Source organism: Achroia grisella, unplaced genomic scaffold (assembly GCF_030625045.1).
Source record: "Achroia grisella isolate CSIRO2021 unplaced genomic scaffold, CSIRO_AGI_Agris_v1 utg903, whole genome shotgun sequence".
Lineage (NCBI taxonomy): Eukaryota > Metazoa > Arthropoda > Insecta > Lepidoptera > Pyralidae > Achroia > Achroia grisella.
In genome coordinates, this window is record NW_026713061.1 from 2,929,221 (window position 1) to 2,947,831 (window position 18,611).

General features: G+C 33.9%; 1 protein-coding gene across 1 annotated transcript in view; it reads right to left on the reverse strand.

The window, feature by feature from the left end:
- Nucleotides 1-5,635: 5,635 nt before the first annotated feature.
- Nucleotides 5,636-18,611, reverse strand: part of LOC131853663 (T-box transcription factor TBX20-like) — a 74,144-nt gene continuing 61,168 nt past the window's right edge. Inside the window, exons 5-6 of the mRNA XM_059204643.1 lie at nucleotides 14,515-14,750; nucleotides 5,636-7,391 (exon numbers count right to left, since the gene is read on the reverse strand). Of these exons, the coding sequence (XP_059060626.1) occupies nucleotides 7,070-7,391; nucleotides 14,515-14,750 (558 nt within the window). The 3' untranslated portion in view covers nucleotides 5,636-7,069. The remainder of the gene's footprint in view (nucleotides 7,392-14,514; nucleotides 14,751-18,611) is intronic.

Sequence of the window (18,611 nt, forward strand, 5' to 3'; positions counted from 1 at the left end):
GACTAGGAGCCCCGATTTCGAAATTAGAACCCAGTAATGAATTTAACGATGTTAAGTAGGCATAATGTGACAACAAAACGATGTAAATTATAATGATCTTAATCGGTTAAAATTGTTATCTACTTAATATATTTTTTAAAGAAGTCTTCAGCTTAATAACTTTATTTATACTACACTACGTTAATTGCATAATTTGCGAATCGATTGTAGGCGTTATCGACCAGATATCATGAACACAAAAAGCTAACAATTTGGTACGAGTTCCTTGATCTTACATAACATAAAAGATACCTAGTACTTTGCATTCCTCCCCTTTGCCACTCCAAGTTTCCGGCCCGTATGCCTGACTGCCAATTTAGTAATCATGAACCAGTAGAAACAAAACCAATCTTATTTTTTTTTTAAATCTAATTCACAACTGTGTTTTGAAAGAAACAAAGCGTTTAAATGTCGATAGACATCGACAATCACAAAACAATTGTTGGGAACATCGTGACGTAGTAATTCGTCGTTTCCCTGGCCTGGACGCGACGATTAACCTAGCACTATTTACTTGTCTGTCCGTTTGTCTAGAGCTGGCAACTGACGTGGACGCCGGACGCATCCGACAGACGGACGCCGTTACTGTACTGACTTAGAAAAACGTTTGGCACACAAAACACGCCTGTCTGGTAACTCCGGTGAATGACATTTAAACTGTTCCTCAATTGGTCTAAACTGTTGTTTAGGTACCTACTAAATTGTTTCCTTTGATCCAACAGAGAATTATTGCTTAACAAAAACATAGATGTATCCAAAAAACTATTTTACTTGAGCTACTCATAACAATCTTTAGTCTTCTCATCATATCTGCTAGAGGTCATAAAAGAATCAATATCAGGAGGTGAAACTGATATAGTTTCACCTTTTGATATTGATTCTACTCATACTAATAGGTATTATAAACGTAAACGTTTGTGAGTATGGATGGATGGATGTTTGTTACTCTTTCTCGCTAAAGCTACCTACTGAACTAATTTTATATAGGATTACATATAAGTTATAAAAATAAAGTAAGTAAATTGGGCGAAATATAATGATAAATGTCATCGGAGGTAAGGCGCTGTGCTAAATCTTAAATCTTAAAACCATCTAGGCCGTACAAAAGTTATTTGTAAGATTTAACTCTTATATTACGGCTTTGAAACATTACGATTTAGACCAATAGTGTTCCCACAGGCACGGTGCCGTGCGATATGAGTAGATCGCGATCTGGCACGGGGCACGACCGGGCACGGGCCCAGGGCTCGCACGTGGGCCACAGACGTCTATCTGTGTTAATCACTGATAATCTACCACGGCCGAGAAACAATACTCCATAACGCCTAACAAATAGACACAATTAATAATAATTCAAAAAGCGAATTGCGAAGTAAACTTAATTCCATATAGGTATATGGAATTAAGTTTACTTCGCAATTCTATATATAGGTATATATTTATTTTTGCTGCGCACATATTTAATAATTTACTTGACATTTGATAGTTAAACAAGCCAATGTAATTTTGTACGTGAATAGACAATAATAGGTTTCAGTTAACAATGCACCTTCGAACTGACAGAACATTAAATTCTTGGGATCTTTCTTCGAACTAGTGTTTCCGTTGAAAACTAATCAACGCCAACCATTATGGGATCAGGGTCGGACTTTACGTATGCCAATATATCTCGAAGGCTCCTCGGGCAAGGAGAGTGCGCCCGTCCCCGGTGAATTAGTCCCGACAACGGCACAATAGACCATAATTATGAAATGTGTTGTGATTCCAAAAGGATATGCAATTTTTCTCTCGCAGCGAACAATACGAGACTGTAATGAAAGGAGTCAATCAGTCGGTGTCTGCGGAATACGCTGCATTAATTTATGCGCCAGTCTTTCCTCGCTCGCTGCACGCTGCACTCGCAGACTCAGTGTGTGAGTTTTAACGACGTGAGAGCACTGCACTTAATACATAGTAGACCTTCAATTTATAATATATACTGGTTGTTTCTACGATTTTGTCTGCTTGGACTAATTACTTACATTATAACATACATACATTCTAATTATCTACCTACCAACTACTGGAGCACTTTAATGTAATAACGGAAGTACCTACTAGCAAATTCCCGCAGCCGTAGGAAAGTAAAGTAATAATTCTCGACAAATTATACTTTACTGTGTCACGTATTGACATTTTATAACAGAGTAAAATATGAATTTTATGCAGAGTTATGAATTTTTGTAAGATATTTTGTTTCAATTTTTGATATACAGTCGTATACAGTAGATTTTAATCCGGTTAAAATGAGAATTGTTAGGGATGACGTTATATAATTAGGCCATTGACCTTCATATTTTAAAGTTAAATTTGAATTCATTTCAATTTATGTACGGTTGTTAATATGGTAATTCTTTCCTTTATTCTATAATAAATAAATAAATGTTTATAGAAATATTTGTAACAAGACAAAAGAAAAAATGATTGCTTGTCTTTGAATGATAGAAATGATGACTTGCCATATAAAATATTTGCGAGTCGCCGTGCTGTCTACAGACACATTTTCGTGCACACCTGATCATCAAACACGTCTCTCAGCAACAGACATGTACTTACGTGCTAGCTTGCATGAATTTATAGCGAACCCTGTATTATTTACTAGCATTATACGCACAATTTGCGAAGCTGTCGCAAGGGCCAGCTATAATTTCAGGATGGCGGCAGATCCATCAATACTCGCCTGAGGCCCCGGCCGCTTTCAATTTGTAGTCCGCTTACATCCACGGCAATTACCGCCCGGACGGAAGGCCGATCATCGATACACGCTTAATAATGCCTAATGACACATAATAAAGACGGAGAATAAAAGTGTGACGATTATTTATTACCTATCCCGTATATCGGGTGTGTCAACTTGGATATACATGATGAGTTAATTGTCTATAGAATGAAGTCAATCCCAATTATCTTTAGCTGTTCTGTTGTATATTTGTTGTGAATGAAAAAATGATTATTTTTATTTAGTTGGCGATTAGAGGACAAATGTCTATGTTGTACTAGTTATTGTCTACATCGTTTTTTTAGTGCTGCATAATACTTCCAGTTATAGTATCCGTTTTGAAGTTGATTACTAATGAAAATCCATATCTATTAACATGCTAGTACGTTATAGGTATTTCAATTTGAAAATCTATAAAATTTTGTACAGTGTTGAAATTTTAGCAAATTAATTTTAAACGATGTTAACTAAACGATATTTGCGTTCGTTTAGTCAAATTGCTATATCTATTAGTGAATTATTTGCAATTTAAACCCAAGGTTGAGTCAAGAAGATAGTTAACAACATTTAAGAATATGTCGAATATTATTAAGCAGATATGAAGATGGTACTTTATGTGACTAAGATATAATATCCATGGCTTCAGGAACAGGGTCAGACGCGTAGCCATAACTGGAGTCTAATTTGTTACACTTCTGTGACCTTGTATTGTAATGCATATTGTAGATAATAATTGTATTGTAAACAACAACATTGTTGTCCCTAATTAAAAACAACAGTATAGGTAATGTAAAGTCACCTAAGTACAAAGATTTTGTTAATATAGAGTTATGTATCATAATATATACATTGTTATGCAGTGGTTACATATCATAATGCTTTTAAATTATATCAATTTTCTGTAGCTAAAGAAAAACTATGTGCACTATTAAAAACAGCACCTACTCATATTATTAATAATTAATATGAAATCACCTCAATGAGACTTTACTACAAAGTAATCTAAGTGGGTACCTTTATATATTCTTATTCTGTCACAAGCAGCTCGCTTTGTAATTTGTGTTCTTCTGGTGAGATAAGATAGTGAAATTACAAAATAATCAATTAGGTACGCCCTCTATGGTTTAGCTCACCGCCATACTTCCAATGGTATGGAATCCAAATCCTCGCAGAATACAGACAAATGTAAATTAGTGATTATATTAGTCACGATGTTTTCTATGTAAGTGTATTATGTATTTACAATAGAAATGTATTTAGATATTTCCATCAGTTATTTAGTACCTATAGGACCGAGCAGAGATGGCGCTGTGTGAATTGTACTGGGTTATTATTCATCGTCATCATAATTTCAGCCCGGAAGACGTCCATTGCTAAACAAAGGCGTCCGCCAATCAAATCTTCACGACGATCCTGCGCAACTCGTATCCAACGCTTTCCAGCGATCTTGACCAGATCGTCGGTCCACTTGTTATTGTTCCAGTTATTATTATTTTATAATAATTTAGCCTTCAGGAATGCTGCGTATGAGACTCTACTAGAGTAATGTCAATGTCGTTTTAGTGAGTCCGGCTTACTGTTCGTATATGGAGGCGACGCTGTTATCACAAACACACTTCAGAAGAATTTTCAGGTTCTCTGCCTTTCAATATAGATTATTACAGAATGAAACTACAATTGGGTTGATTTCAGTTTATTAACACTTAGGGCTTGACCCTGATATGTGTTGCTACCGCTGCGTACTGCTCACTATTTTCCATATATTTCAATAACATTTATTTATTCATTAAGTTACAGTAACTGTATTTCAAAATATTAGACTATGCAATAAAACAATCGTTAATACTTTTAGCATTCCTAAATAGTAATATGAAAGTACATCGCAGATATTTTACTAAGTAGGTATTAAAAATTAGTTTATTGAAATTTTAGGAACTAGTTAAAAATGCATTTAATGTAACACAATACGTACGATTTATACAAAAGTGATATTTTGTGATAAATCGTACGTATTCTGTTACAGTATATGCATTTTTTTATTACTAACTTTTTGACATTTGAATTTGACGGACATTGAAGCGGGATTTTGTTATTATTCGGCGAATTAGTGTAAGTGTATATATTATATATGTATATATTTATGTATACATATCATAAAAAAGGTGTTTTTTAAATAAAATACATTAACATCACTGTCACATAATGACAACAGACATGCATACCACAGCATATATACATCAATAACATAATTAATTCCACTTAGTTAACATTAAAAATAAAAGAGAGTTTAGTTATACTGAATTAACAGTTAAATAAATAAAGTTTTCATATGGTAGTTCGACACAATTAATTCACTTAAATGAAATACTTATCAGAAAATAATTATAACCAGAAATATCAATTTTTATAATATGTTATCATATCAAGTTAAATATTATTGTTTTTATAAAAAGTAGTAATATTTTTGTACGAAGAACACTTTTATTAAATTCCAATTTGATATGAATATTTAGTAGTAATTTGTTAGGCAGGTATTATTGAAATACCTTTGAAAATATTTAAAGAAGAATAAATTAGGATATTAACAATTTTAGAAGCTTCGCATACTAGTACTGTATCATGTTTCGCCGTGTAGGTTATATATTATATTAAGATTTTAGCTTACCATTTTTATTTAGATTTTTAGACATTTATATTTAAAATGATTTGAAAATCTGCGTAAAACTTTCATAAGTTCATACTTTCATAACTTCGAAACTTTACATAGGTCAAATCATAAAACTGATTTATATTACATAAATTATATTTTTCAAACCAGAAACCAATTGTTTCATCAAAATAATATACATTAAATAAGTTTATAGTGAGCAGCACTTTCATATTTTTCTACTAAGACAATACTTCTTCAAATCTCTTATTTGATACAAACATCTAAGTGACCTCTCTATATACAGTGCTTACCCTACAAAAATAATTTAACCAAATACTATACAATACGTACAATTTATATAAGTAACTTATATATGGAATATAAATAGTCTTAAGCATTAAAAATATACACACAAAATACAAATTATAATCTAATTATTTACTTTTTATCACTGATTTGGAATTCACAGGAATAATGGTATTGCACCATCTATACTAAATCGTGTCCCAATGGATATATTAAACTTATTCTACAATTATTTGAGAACATTATTTATTTAATTTCTTTTATTCTCTTTATATTTCTTTATAAGGTATATTATTATGCAATTACAGGCGCACTTTCATTGGTCGATAGAGAAAAGATTTTGTGTGCAAGAAATTACAAAATCGCATGTCAGCGAATCAGTAGGCGAAGTAGTTTAGTTTTGTATGGAATACATATTCAGATTTTAGAAATTACTGTGCACTGTTTACTATGTGCAAGAAACTTACGACTCGAGGAGGTTCTAACCCAGCTTTTAGGGAGGCTGGGTATACTTTTATATATATCATTTATTTTATCGATAAAATATTTTCACTAATCATTACCATGCTGTTCAAATTATCAACCAATGAATTTGACCCCTCATATTTTGGATATATAAAGATCAATTGATATTAATTTTCATTATTTTTTATAATATTACACATGTAATTTATTTTTATAAATTTATTGTAAAATAAATTAAATGATGGAATGTTTCTTTTAAAACTGTTTTATTATGGTTAGAAATATTATTGATATACATACTAATAGTACCTATATTATAATATTGACAATAAAATTGACAAGTTTTAAGTAAAATATTGCTCTTTGGTTAATAAGTAAGTATTTATATGAAGACTAAATGTTATGACCCTAATACGGGTCGACACAAAATTTACTATTTTAAACTATGCATTTGAAATTAAACGAGTGTATCATCTGTGCAGGTAACTATTATTAACATTCCTTTGAATCTACATTTACATTACTTCCAAATTATTATTTCGGGTAGGAACCTTGAAATTATGTTATACAGTAAATCTAATAGTAACTGCTTACATCTAACTAGACAATACATACATTTTCTATAAGGTACTATTTAAAAATTCACTTTGAATACTATATTGTAAGTCTTTTTCATTTTACTGATCTCGCATGTCGTGGAGTAAAACATGTAACAAATGTAGTTATCTACTTGTTTATATGTAATATTTTTTGTCCATTTGGATTATATGAACATGATCTACGTCACAGCACATTTTTGTCTGATTCGCAAAAGTTAATAAATCAAATTTACACTTTGGAATGCTGACAGCTCACAGAGGATGTCGCGGCGATGTGTGGTCGGCGCGCGACGGTTGCGCGGCGGGATGCGTTGGGGGTGGATAGGGACAGTATCGAAGAGGCGCGGGGGGCTTCTGCAGCCAGAGATCCGGCGGTATCGCCAGTGGCTGTGGCCAGGCGGAGGGCCAGGTCCGACCTCCCAGCGCCAGCAGTTGCAGCGCTGGTGGTGTCCGAGCCCACGCCGCTCGCTTCTCAGCTTCTTCATCGCCACCGGTCGTACTCGCGCCACCAGCGTACAACCTCAACGGTGACCGTAATAACTGCTGCTCCATCAGCATAAGCTCCATGGGGTCGCTGGGGAAGAAAAATAAGATTGATTTGTATATTATGGTTTAACATTCTTCAAGAAAGTGTTTCACAATTACATTAAGCTTGGCGCTGATTGCAGTTCACACACCCATTATTAGAATTATGCGACTATTATGAAAAGGGAATCTATTTCGGTGAACGTGGATTCATGTTGGAATGGTATTGGATTCTCCGAAAGCGAGTCTTGCAAGTTCACCCGTTCGTTAGTTTTCAGCGGTCCGTAGTCTATAAAACTGAGTTCGGGGAAAGGCGAGAGACCACCGAAGGACCACGTGCAGTCACAAATATCATAAAACATAATGTGCTCACGCTGTTTAAGTCTTCAAAATTCTTGGTAAACATCTAACAGGTAGGTATCATCTGTTTCGCTTAAGCGTCACAAAACACGGAATCCAATGATGCTGCATATCAGTACGAGTATAACAGTTTTAGGTATATGAAGATGCAAAGAGTAATCTATCAGCACAATATCTGTGGCGATTGTTTCGTCGAAACGTCTTTACGAGTGTACGTACTCGCAGTTAACGAGGCGTCGCGTCGCGGCTCGCCCTTTATTGCTCAACGCAATGCGCTATATGCCCTTTATCGGTTCCCGGAGGTTGTCGCGACCGCCACCGAGCATGCTTCCCGCTAATTCGCTATTTTCGCCTCTCTACGAAACTATCGACGGCACTCAAAAGCGTGCAATAATGCATCATTCACGCCCGGTCAATAGAACTCGAACGAGACTACAATTTCTTCCCGGTCCGAGGCGTGAGGAACTGAAAATGGTATGCTAAAGTGCTGGCGAGTCGTTTATTAATAATGGTTTGCATCTCGAGAGACGAAGGATGACTTGAGCGGCAAATGAGCGTGACGACACGGCTGGCTTGAGGTGAGCCACAAAATTGGCATGACATCATGAGATGCCGTGTCGAATTTAATCTATCACCGCGGCAGGTGCCCCAGGCGCCGGCGCGCTCGGCCCGGGAATTAAAACAGGTAGTGGTTTGCCCACACACGCCAGTCGGAACATAGATTTCTTTAAACACTCTAATTTCTATAAAAACTAATAATAGCGGTGTTAATGTTATTGTAACCGTATATTATCTAACACCTATAACTTTCTATTCCGACTTTGTATATTCTCACGATTTTGATAGGGTCATTGGTAAGTACTGACATGGATAATATGAATATTCTTTTGCATTATATATATTACGAATATAAATAGGGAAGTGTGAATTTATATTTAATAGATTTTATATAAATCCACACTACAATTCATGCTTTATCTTTGATTTTAAACTTAAGCACATTTGTAATTAAATATAGAGATACCTATTTTGGATTCTGGGGTAGGTGTAGGTCATCTTTAATTATACTAATACATTAAAATATATTTTATCTTTCGATATGTAAATGGGTCGAATGTAGTCACAGATGAAAGTTTTTTTTTTTAATTAACTATAACGATTAGTATGAACGTATTGAAGAATTGTATTTATAAAAAAGGACAAGAACAACATTTTTATATCATTATCTAGATACATATGATTTTTAAGTAGATAGATAGTAAAGCTACAAAAGATAATAGTTTGAACATAATTCTATCAATAGCTATATATCATATGAACTAAAGTCATGAAGACATTAAATACCTACAGCACATATTTGTCCTTAACACAAAGCAGTTAAAGCTCGAGTAACAAATTATGTAGATCAAAATCAAATAAAAAAAATCCCACAACATATGGAATTAATTACACAAAATTATTCAGTGTAAATGTAATTCTCACAAATTACTAATAAAACAACAAAACAATACGTAAATTGTAATTTTACTAACACATTCCTCACCACCACTAATGTCTTTAAATTTACACGTAGACGGAAACCAAAGTGAAAAGGTCGTAAGTGCGTCCACGTTCGTGTACAGATCGGCTGTTAGTCCGAATGGTAATGTCGTTTCGGGGGCTTTGGGGCGTTAATGGCGTATTTATTATGATCTCGGTATCAGCAGTAATAGCCAACACTCTCCGCCAGCAAATTACAGGGCGGCGGTTCTTAGAGGTTCGCCGCTAGGAACGAGCCAAGCTCGCGAATGCCCTTATCGATATCTCGCTCCGGCTCGTGTTTATCGATATTGTGGTTGCCAATGCATAATGAGCCAATCTGATAAAAATGAAATATTGTTTCCTTTCCACCTTTATTGTGTACCTGAGTGATAAGCATTACTTGTATGTATTACATTGTACAAATTATGGAATCAGATTTCAGCTATTTGCAAATCTCGAACTCTTTTATGCTTTATTATGTTGTAATATATATTATATTGTGTAGTATATTGTTATCGTAGCGATAGTTCATTATTAATTGTAAATAACATTATATTGATTTTGTTAATTCATTCATACATAAATTAAAGCAATCAATTAACATCGATATCATATATATAGATTATCGACCATCCCAACACTAAAGCATGTATAGGACATTATCGTTCAAATTGTTGAAACCTACACTCAACGTATCAGGGAGAAGGAAAATTATTTTGACAGGCACATTTCATTTTGAAATTTATTACACAGTTATTGAAATGAACTTTACAAAATGGAATCCAACAGTTTCACGGGCGCAAAGTAAAACGCTCACCAACAGACTGACGTGCTATTCTCATTGAAGTTATTTCTAGATCATAAGTGAATCGCATGCAATTAACGGAGAGGTGCGTCCGAGTATAAATAACTCTCTCGCTAAATATCGGGTCCTGATTGAGCGAGAGGCGTGTCTTATTAATTAATGGATGAAAAGCCGCCTCGGCCACCATGCCAAATAACTACATCGCCTGTTTCTCACACAATGGCAATTCATCATACTTATTGTCTGACGATTTTGGACGTCATCGAAGGAAGTCATTAAGAGCGCGGTTAGATCGTTCTTTAAGCATTTATATTTATGTCGGTGTGAATTCGGCAATCAAAGTAGAAAGCTTAGTGACCTGTCGCAACAAACACCATAAACAATAGAAGCGGATGTTGTTTGTTGTTTGATTGAGTTGTTAAATTCAGCCAATAATTATCATATTCTATGATATTATTATTAATTCTTAACGATGTAGCCGTAGAGTGTCAGTTTAATTTGTAAGCTTTTTCCGTCTGTAGGGTGAGATATGGCAGTGAAAATACAGAGTACAGAGTCATGTCACTTTGATTGTCAGAAATAAGAACGCACAGCAGTGTTCGTGTAGAGATACCGACGATTGCCACTTTCCATCGATGGTCCGGTAACTTGTTTTCCATCCCAGTTACATAAAAAAAGTCAATAGTGTAAATGACATGGCGAAATGGCATTCTCTGCAAGATATTATCGTGCACTGTTGCATTATTTAGTTGAATATTGGATCAGGGATGTCAACCTTACACGATTCCTCATAGAGATACGAGATTTTTGACCTTCGGTAGGACATTTTCAATCTCGTACAAGCCTGTACGAGATTTTGACCTACAGAAATCGGCCCAAGTAGGAGGTTAGAGAGCCTAATTGAGCCAATACGCGATAATTTTTACCTCTTCGTACTACTCTAAATATTTTAAAAGTTGGAACCCTGTACTAGATTCAGTGATCGATAATGAACGTTGGCGCACAGTAGCGCTAGCGTTGGCCGAGATCACTCAACATAACAGACAGTGAGAAGCTACTAATTGTTCATTCACTCGTACAGGTGCCGTTATACGTGAGCATACATTTTAATGACAGGTGACATTAATGAGTTGTATGCCTGACAAAATTGTTTTTATTTCTATATTTACAATATATATGTAAAAGTGTGTCTGTTTGTGTTTGTTGTAGTATTATTTGGATACAGTTTAGTAGGCGCCCCGCCTGAATATTGGAATAAGTTGTTATTATTTAAAAGCTCAGTTTTATTATAATAGCGATAGATATTTGTATAATATTATAGGTTTCGGTAAGCACATGGTACATAATGTCATGGTTGATATGGTGATGATCACTAGATAATATGTTATGATTAACTAGGTGCCACTTTTATTATTTACTTCATAATTTTGAATACGCCTTTCCTTAGTTTAGCACATATTAATCGAATTTCAAGCAATAAATGCTTCTATCGCAGCGATTTAGTCCAAACAATACAAACGGATACGTTAACATTGTTGCTCTTAAAATCTTTAAAGTAGAGATGAGTTCGAACATTTCAAGATATCAATCTGCATCGGTAAGCACTTAAAGTTCAATCGCATGACGTTTTACATCGTAAGCAAGTGTCGGTCAGGGGTGCCAACCATACAGGAACATCATACAAATACCAGATTTTTGTCTTTCGATACAAGGGCATTTCATGCTCGTACAAATATTGGACGAGGTTGTTAACCTACAAAAATCGGTCAAATTACGATGATGTTAAATGATTACTTAATTTTTACGTATGAGACCAAGTCGTATAAGGTTGCTAACCCTGTTGTCGGTTGCAACGGTAGCGGTCCAGCGACAGGCGAGAGATGGCCGACGTGCGAAGGAAGCGCGGTAATTGCATCGATAACATCTCGAATTAACCGTCAATCACTAGCGGTGAACTATCAACGCGCCGCCTATACTCAGTATCAATTAATCCAAATCGGTAGCCGTGCACTGACGCCTTCTCAGATTAGATTAATAATAGGTTCGATAAATTTGCTGATCATAAAAGTTAAGAGATCTGTACATTACTTATATTTTAAAAAAAACTATCTTAGACGTTTTTATTAGAAGCACAGAAGCAAAATAACAGTTTCTAGAGTTTTTGTTAATCTGTATATTTGTATACAAATTACTCATAATAATAAGTGCATAGAACTGAAAGCTGTATGTATTGTTGAAGGTCTAATGTAAAGTATAAATCTCATGTTAGCGTAGAAAAAGGTCTCCATTCGAAATAATGGCGAGTCGCTAGTTTAAAATAATTGTGTGAATTAGTATACATAATATGCTAATTAAGTATGGAAATTTTAGATGTATTTAAAAGCTACATAATTTTTTACATATTTATTGAAGTTTCTATACACCTACTTAAAAGCTGATACAATTAATCCTATCAACGAGAATGTAATAAAATAGTACCTAATAGGAAGTATATTTTTTAGTTTATTTTCATGTATATACATATATAACTATAAACAGAAGCTTGCTAAAGTGTATCCATTTCGTACATTAAAAATTATAATATACAGGTTTACGTATAAAAATTTAGAATAATAAGCGCTGTTTTGCTTAAGTCTGTGCATGAATGAGAAAGACGCTCGGAGAACCGGTCTCGGCCGAAACAGCGATGGTCGATGGTGAGATAATAGAAGCGCGTTTTAATTTGTCGTTTAGGGTATAATGAGAGTGGGCTCTGTGATTACACCGCGCCGCCGCCGCCGGCCGTCGATGACGCGAACTGTTTCCACCGCCTCCCATCACACGATGCATGTGTTCAATGTGCGAACACGTTTCTTGGAGCCGAGGGAAAATATGCGCATTTATGAATAACATATCGCCATATCTGTTACAATCAACATTTTTGTTTGGTCAATTTAAATGGAACAATATCTCTATAAGCTAAATACCATGTTTTCGTAACAAATATTCTTACAGATTAGAAATATTACATAGAATAAAATGCAACTACGACCGAACATTTTTAGAAACTATATTTTATTACAAAAAACTAAAGGATCTTTTTAATATAAACACATAAAAGAACACCAATATATTTAATGTTGTCGCCGTTGCAATATAATATTTTACGGTTCTGACAGAAATATTTAAATAAATAACGCGATCATAAATTTTATATGTTTGAAACACATGTTGATATGCCGACCTACCTAAATGATGATATAGTAATTAGCACCATGACATCACTTATTTCAACACATTCATTAAAGCTCTTTATAGCTTATATTGTACATGCTACCTAATGGACTAGTATATATACGAGTATCATCAAACGTTTTAAGTATGATCATATCAGGACTACTCTATAAATAGTCGGAAGAAATAAAAATAAATTGAAATTATTTGAGAATAAATGTATTTCATAATAAAAACTACTCATCATTTAAACTACAGATAGAAAAAGGGATTGTTGTTCAATCAGGACAATTTACCTAACATTAAAGATTCCCAGTAATTAAATACGAAGAAAAAATAGTGGCATGGTTAATCCTGTTATATTAACCGTAAAGTTTATATTTCGATGTAATGCCACTGAGTACCCTAAGTAAATTTGTGAGCATACTTTTAGAAGTGACTTTAAATACTACAAGTAACTAAAAAGACTTTAAATTTCAATCTTATATTTAACCAACAAAAAATAATATTGAACCTTTCGAGGGCTTAATTATAGGTCCGAAATATGATTTAGCAACGATTAAGCAGATTGGTGAGATAACAGCGTACCAAAATCGACGTTTCGATCGGCATTCAACCTCATATCAGCCTCAATCAGACGAGGTTGGTTCGTTTTTAATCTTTTATTCATGGTGGAATCTCTCGGCGCACAAATTGCAGGGCGGCCGGCCCTAATGTCTTTCAACTGTTGCTAATAATCTGCCAATTTATCAAAATCGCCTCGGGCGCCGAAACATCGCAACGGTTTAGATAACATGTGTGCGACGTGTGTCCATCACTAATCGAGATTTTTATATAGGTACAACACTGGCTTTAGTTTATATTGGTGTTTGAGAGTTCAATTAACTTTATCCTATGTTTCAATAATAGCTAGTAAAATAAGTCATCTTTTATTGTAACAAGTTCCTAAATATTTCTGAATTTACTTAATGTAATAATATTCTTCTTTTTTCTTTAAGTTCGGTATTTTCAATGTTTTGATATCATAGTGAGAAAATACTTTGAATATATTATGTCATAAGTTAAGTAGGTACCTACCTATATTGTTTATTTATAGTGGTCTACATTACTACTAGGTATACCTATATACCTTCTCTTATTCAGGGGTTCGCTGATTTGATTGTGAATAACAAGTAGTCGTCATTATGGAATCAAATATAAAAAGAGGTGAAATAAAGAAATTAAGTAAAGTAAATACAGTTATTTTAAAATTTATAAGTTTCAGTAAACTCACCGATCAAAGTCTGTAAGTCTTGATGAGTCTCTGAATCCTTTGGCGAAAGGGTTCGAGTCTATCTTTAGTTTGGTGATGAGCTGGTTCTGATATGCCGTCACGGCCGTGAATACTGTTTCCGGAAATACAAAGGTGCGATGCTGTTCTCTAGATAAGTCGCTGATGGGCCCGGCACCTTCTCGTACTTTCACCAGATGAATCCGAGGTTGGTACCGATGCATGGAGTTTAGAACGATCTGGGAAAAACAACAAATAATTGTAAAGTTGGTACGTATAAAAAAAATAGGGAGGTTAAATTTGTTAATAAGTGTAGTGTAATTTGATTACGATCTTGACCAGTATCTCGAATTTCGAAATCAGATTGACTCCTCTTTATTTCTAACCTAATGTTTATCTTTAGTTATGATTATAAAAGGATTACTTTCATGTTTATATGGAATAATATACTAAATAATAAGCACGTGCATAGTTATGATTGAAAAAGAAAAATAAACTATAAAAAACACGTGCAGTGAATTTCGCCAATTGTTCATTGGAACAGAGAGATTGGCAGTTACAATGTAGGTACTGCAGGTTTAGGAATAAATAGAAATTATACTTATATATTATCTATGTTTTTTATTCATAAACAATCAAACGTCCAGTAAATGTATTTTAGCTATTGTACGGAAGAAACTAGCTTCAGAAAAAAGGTCAACATAGACCTTTTTCTGAAGCTAGTTTCTTCCGTTGAAATAATCGACAGAATAATATTCATTTTAAATAATACATTTTAGGTGATTTTAGTTTTACACATATAATAAGATTAGTCTTTAACAATGATGTGACTAATAGTTTGACAACGGTCATTAATAGAGCATTCTTGAATACCAGGTAGAGTATTTATATAACTAAACTAGCTTACCAAGAAACAAAGTGGAAATCTGAAGGTAGTCTACATTTAACTTCACATTAAGCGCAGTTTTTATGAAGAATTTAAAAATTCTATTCAATTTTCCACTCTGCTCTTTCATAAAAATGTTATTATGTAGATAGGTATATTCAATTAGGTAAGTCCCAAAGAGGTTCTTACAAGCTTTTGTTGTTACGTTAATTACTGGCTGCGTTATCTATTTTGTAATAACAGTGTCGGTGATTTCTCATCACGCTACAATGTGGATTATTAATTGGTGCTCGGCTGTCCGGGAGAGATATGATGGCCGATAAGCCGCTCGCCGGCAAATTGTTCACGACTTTATGGCTCTGATGAGATAATTAAACTCTGTAAATTAATTAATTTGGCTGCCTAGTTATTTTTCAACGTAATTGTGTTAATGGTGCGGGCAGAAGTGCTGATTCACGTCGAGGTGAACGCCTCGTGGAGCTTGTGTACATAACTGACCAGCCCACCATATCTAATAGAGTGGTTAGGGGCGGTTGTGACAGGACTCATATAAGTACGTCATTATTTAAGAGTTATTTATTGAGATACACTTAGTAAAAAGTTTAATCTATTTTAGCCACTAAACAGGTTGTTTTGTAAACAATATTTCAATAAAAGTGTAAAATTAGAAGATACAGAAGCATAGGCCTTCGAAATGGTAATATATGGAAGGTACAATGTGGATCAGGGAATGGTTATCATTTTCTATAAGAACAGCCATCAGTTTGATTCCTATTCCAATTAAATAAAGAAATAGATCGGTTCATACATTACCATCGTATGAACCAATTATCATACCACTGCAGCGCAATTCTCTTCTCTTTAGAGGTGAATTTAGTCTACTGTTACTGTCTAAAACTTTGTAAAGCAATTGGAATAAGGGTCATTTATTTCTATTGATTTTATAAAGTTTAAGACCATGGCATAGAGTTATATTTCAAGTTTCCCTTTTGCAATTTTGTAGTCTACCAATTAGATATAAAATCTACATCTCTATCTATTCCAACTTACAAGTACCTATCTAGTTGTGTTAGAACAAGATTAATAGTAGATAAATAATATCAGCACTACTACAGTTGGGGTCGGGCTGTTCACAGGTTTCGTAAACATGCCTCCACAGAGTACCATGGCCTAATCCGGGGCGTGGCCGATGTCATTACGTTGCCTCTAATTTACTCAGCAGCGCCTAACGAATTGCCGCCTCCGCCCGGAATCAAACTTGTCGTTTTTGATATCTATCGATAATTACCGGTATCGATCACCGACCGACACCTACATTGATACATTAAATTAATAGGTGTCTATGGATTATATGCTTTTATGAGATATCTATGCTTTTATGAGAATTAATTAATATATGTAATAAATTACAGTTAGTGCATGAAAAATTGAGGCTATTAATAATATGCATGTTCGTATGATTATGTTTTTTTTGGCTGATTTGGTTGAGTATTAATGAATGGTCGTTAACCCTATATGTTCAGGTTAAATAGTCTGCAATAGACTTTATAACCTAATTACTTTTTTTTATAAATTGTTTTTTTTTAATTTATCCGATTTCAATTCCCAAATATTTATATCTGGAATGGCAAACAATTGCATTTCATTTACATTACTATTCTTTCTGATAAGTATTCACACGGAACTACACTAAAACAAAGTATGAAAATATGAGTATCAAAATTTAGTAATAAACATTAAAATATTAATTAATTAGTATATAAATAAGTCTACTGAAAAATAGTGACAAACTAATTGCACTAACAAATAAATAGACAAACAATTTATAAGTGAATATAACCAAAAACATATTTAGGTATTTCTAAATATTGGTCCGTTCTGGAGTAACTCAAGTGATATAGTCGACATTTTTTCAGTGTAGTACTATTAGAAAGTCTAACTAATATGTTCAAATATTAATCAATTTAATATTGTGTTAGCTTTGAACCACTCTTTCAGGAGATTTGTGAAACAATAGGTATACCAACCTAGGTCCAGCATATTTAATAGATACTGCACCGTGTCGACAGGAAGCTAATCTACGTTGAAACTTTCAGCCCCTAGCTTTTACTGTTCAGTTTGTACGTTCAGTACCTATACTAGATAACTTACATAGATATTTAACATACCCACATGCATAATGTAGAATTAAATTTTGCGGTAGGTAATTTATCTATACCTATAATTTATTTATTAGGTATGTTATAGGCATTACATTTTCTTTGCAGTTCTGCTTCTATTGGTTGTAGCGTGATGATATATAGGCTATAGCCTATATATAGCCTTCCTTGGTAAAACGGCAAAAGAACTTTAAAAGAATTTTTAAAATCGTGTCAGTAGTAGGTAGGTACTACTGATACGAACATTCAATCAGTAATTTGACCTCCTACCTAACCTTATGTTATAATAAATATATAAATTGTGTACCTATATATTTAAGCCAAATTTTTTTTACAATTACGTCACACATAGTTATTTAAAAAACATTACTTTCATTTTATTTTACCGTTACAAAGTATTAATGTTTTTTTACTCCGTGTAATCAATTGACAACTCTGCCCATAACTCTGATATATTTATTTAGACATTTTTATTATTACATCGTTATGATAAACCATTCGAAATCAATACAACAATTATACTTGGATGTTATCATGTAACGTAAGTGACGACACGAATGGCTCTGAAGGGATGTGTGCAACACGACCCACCCAGGCGCCCCGATCTTCTGGCCTCAAGCGATATTAATCTTTATTATCTGAAGAGTAAGATAATGAATGGCTTGGTGGCGAAAGGGAAAGATAGGTGTAATTGCGGTGGGGGGCGTTGGGAGGGTCTGGGGAGGAGCGGAACATGGCGGACGGTGGGGGTCAGATGGCTGCGTGCCGTCGCCAGACAAACACTACTTTCGTATTTCAAGATTGTGTTTAAAAATAAAAGTAGTTGTAAATAGATTTCTGAGTAACTGACATAGTAATTAATATATGTATTAATATTATGAAATCTCAGTTATGTTAGCAATTGACTTTCAATAGAGAAAGTTCATGATTTTAATGCTTTTTATATATATGTAGACAATTTATTACAATACTATATAGTAATCTGTAACTCTTGACATAGCGAACTAAAATATATAAATTACATGCCACATTTGCAATTGCGCTTTTGGTATTAA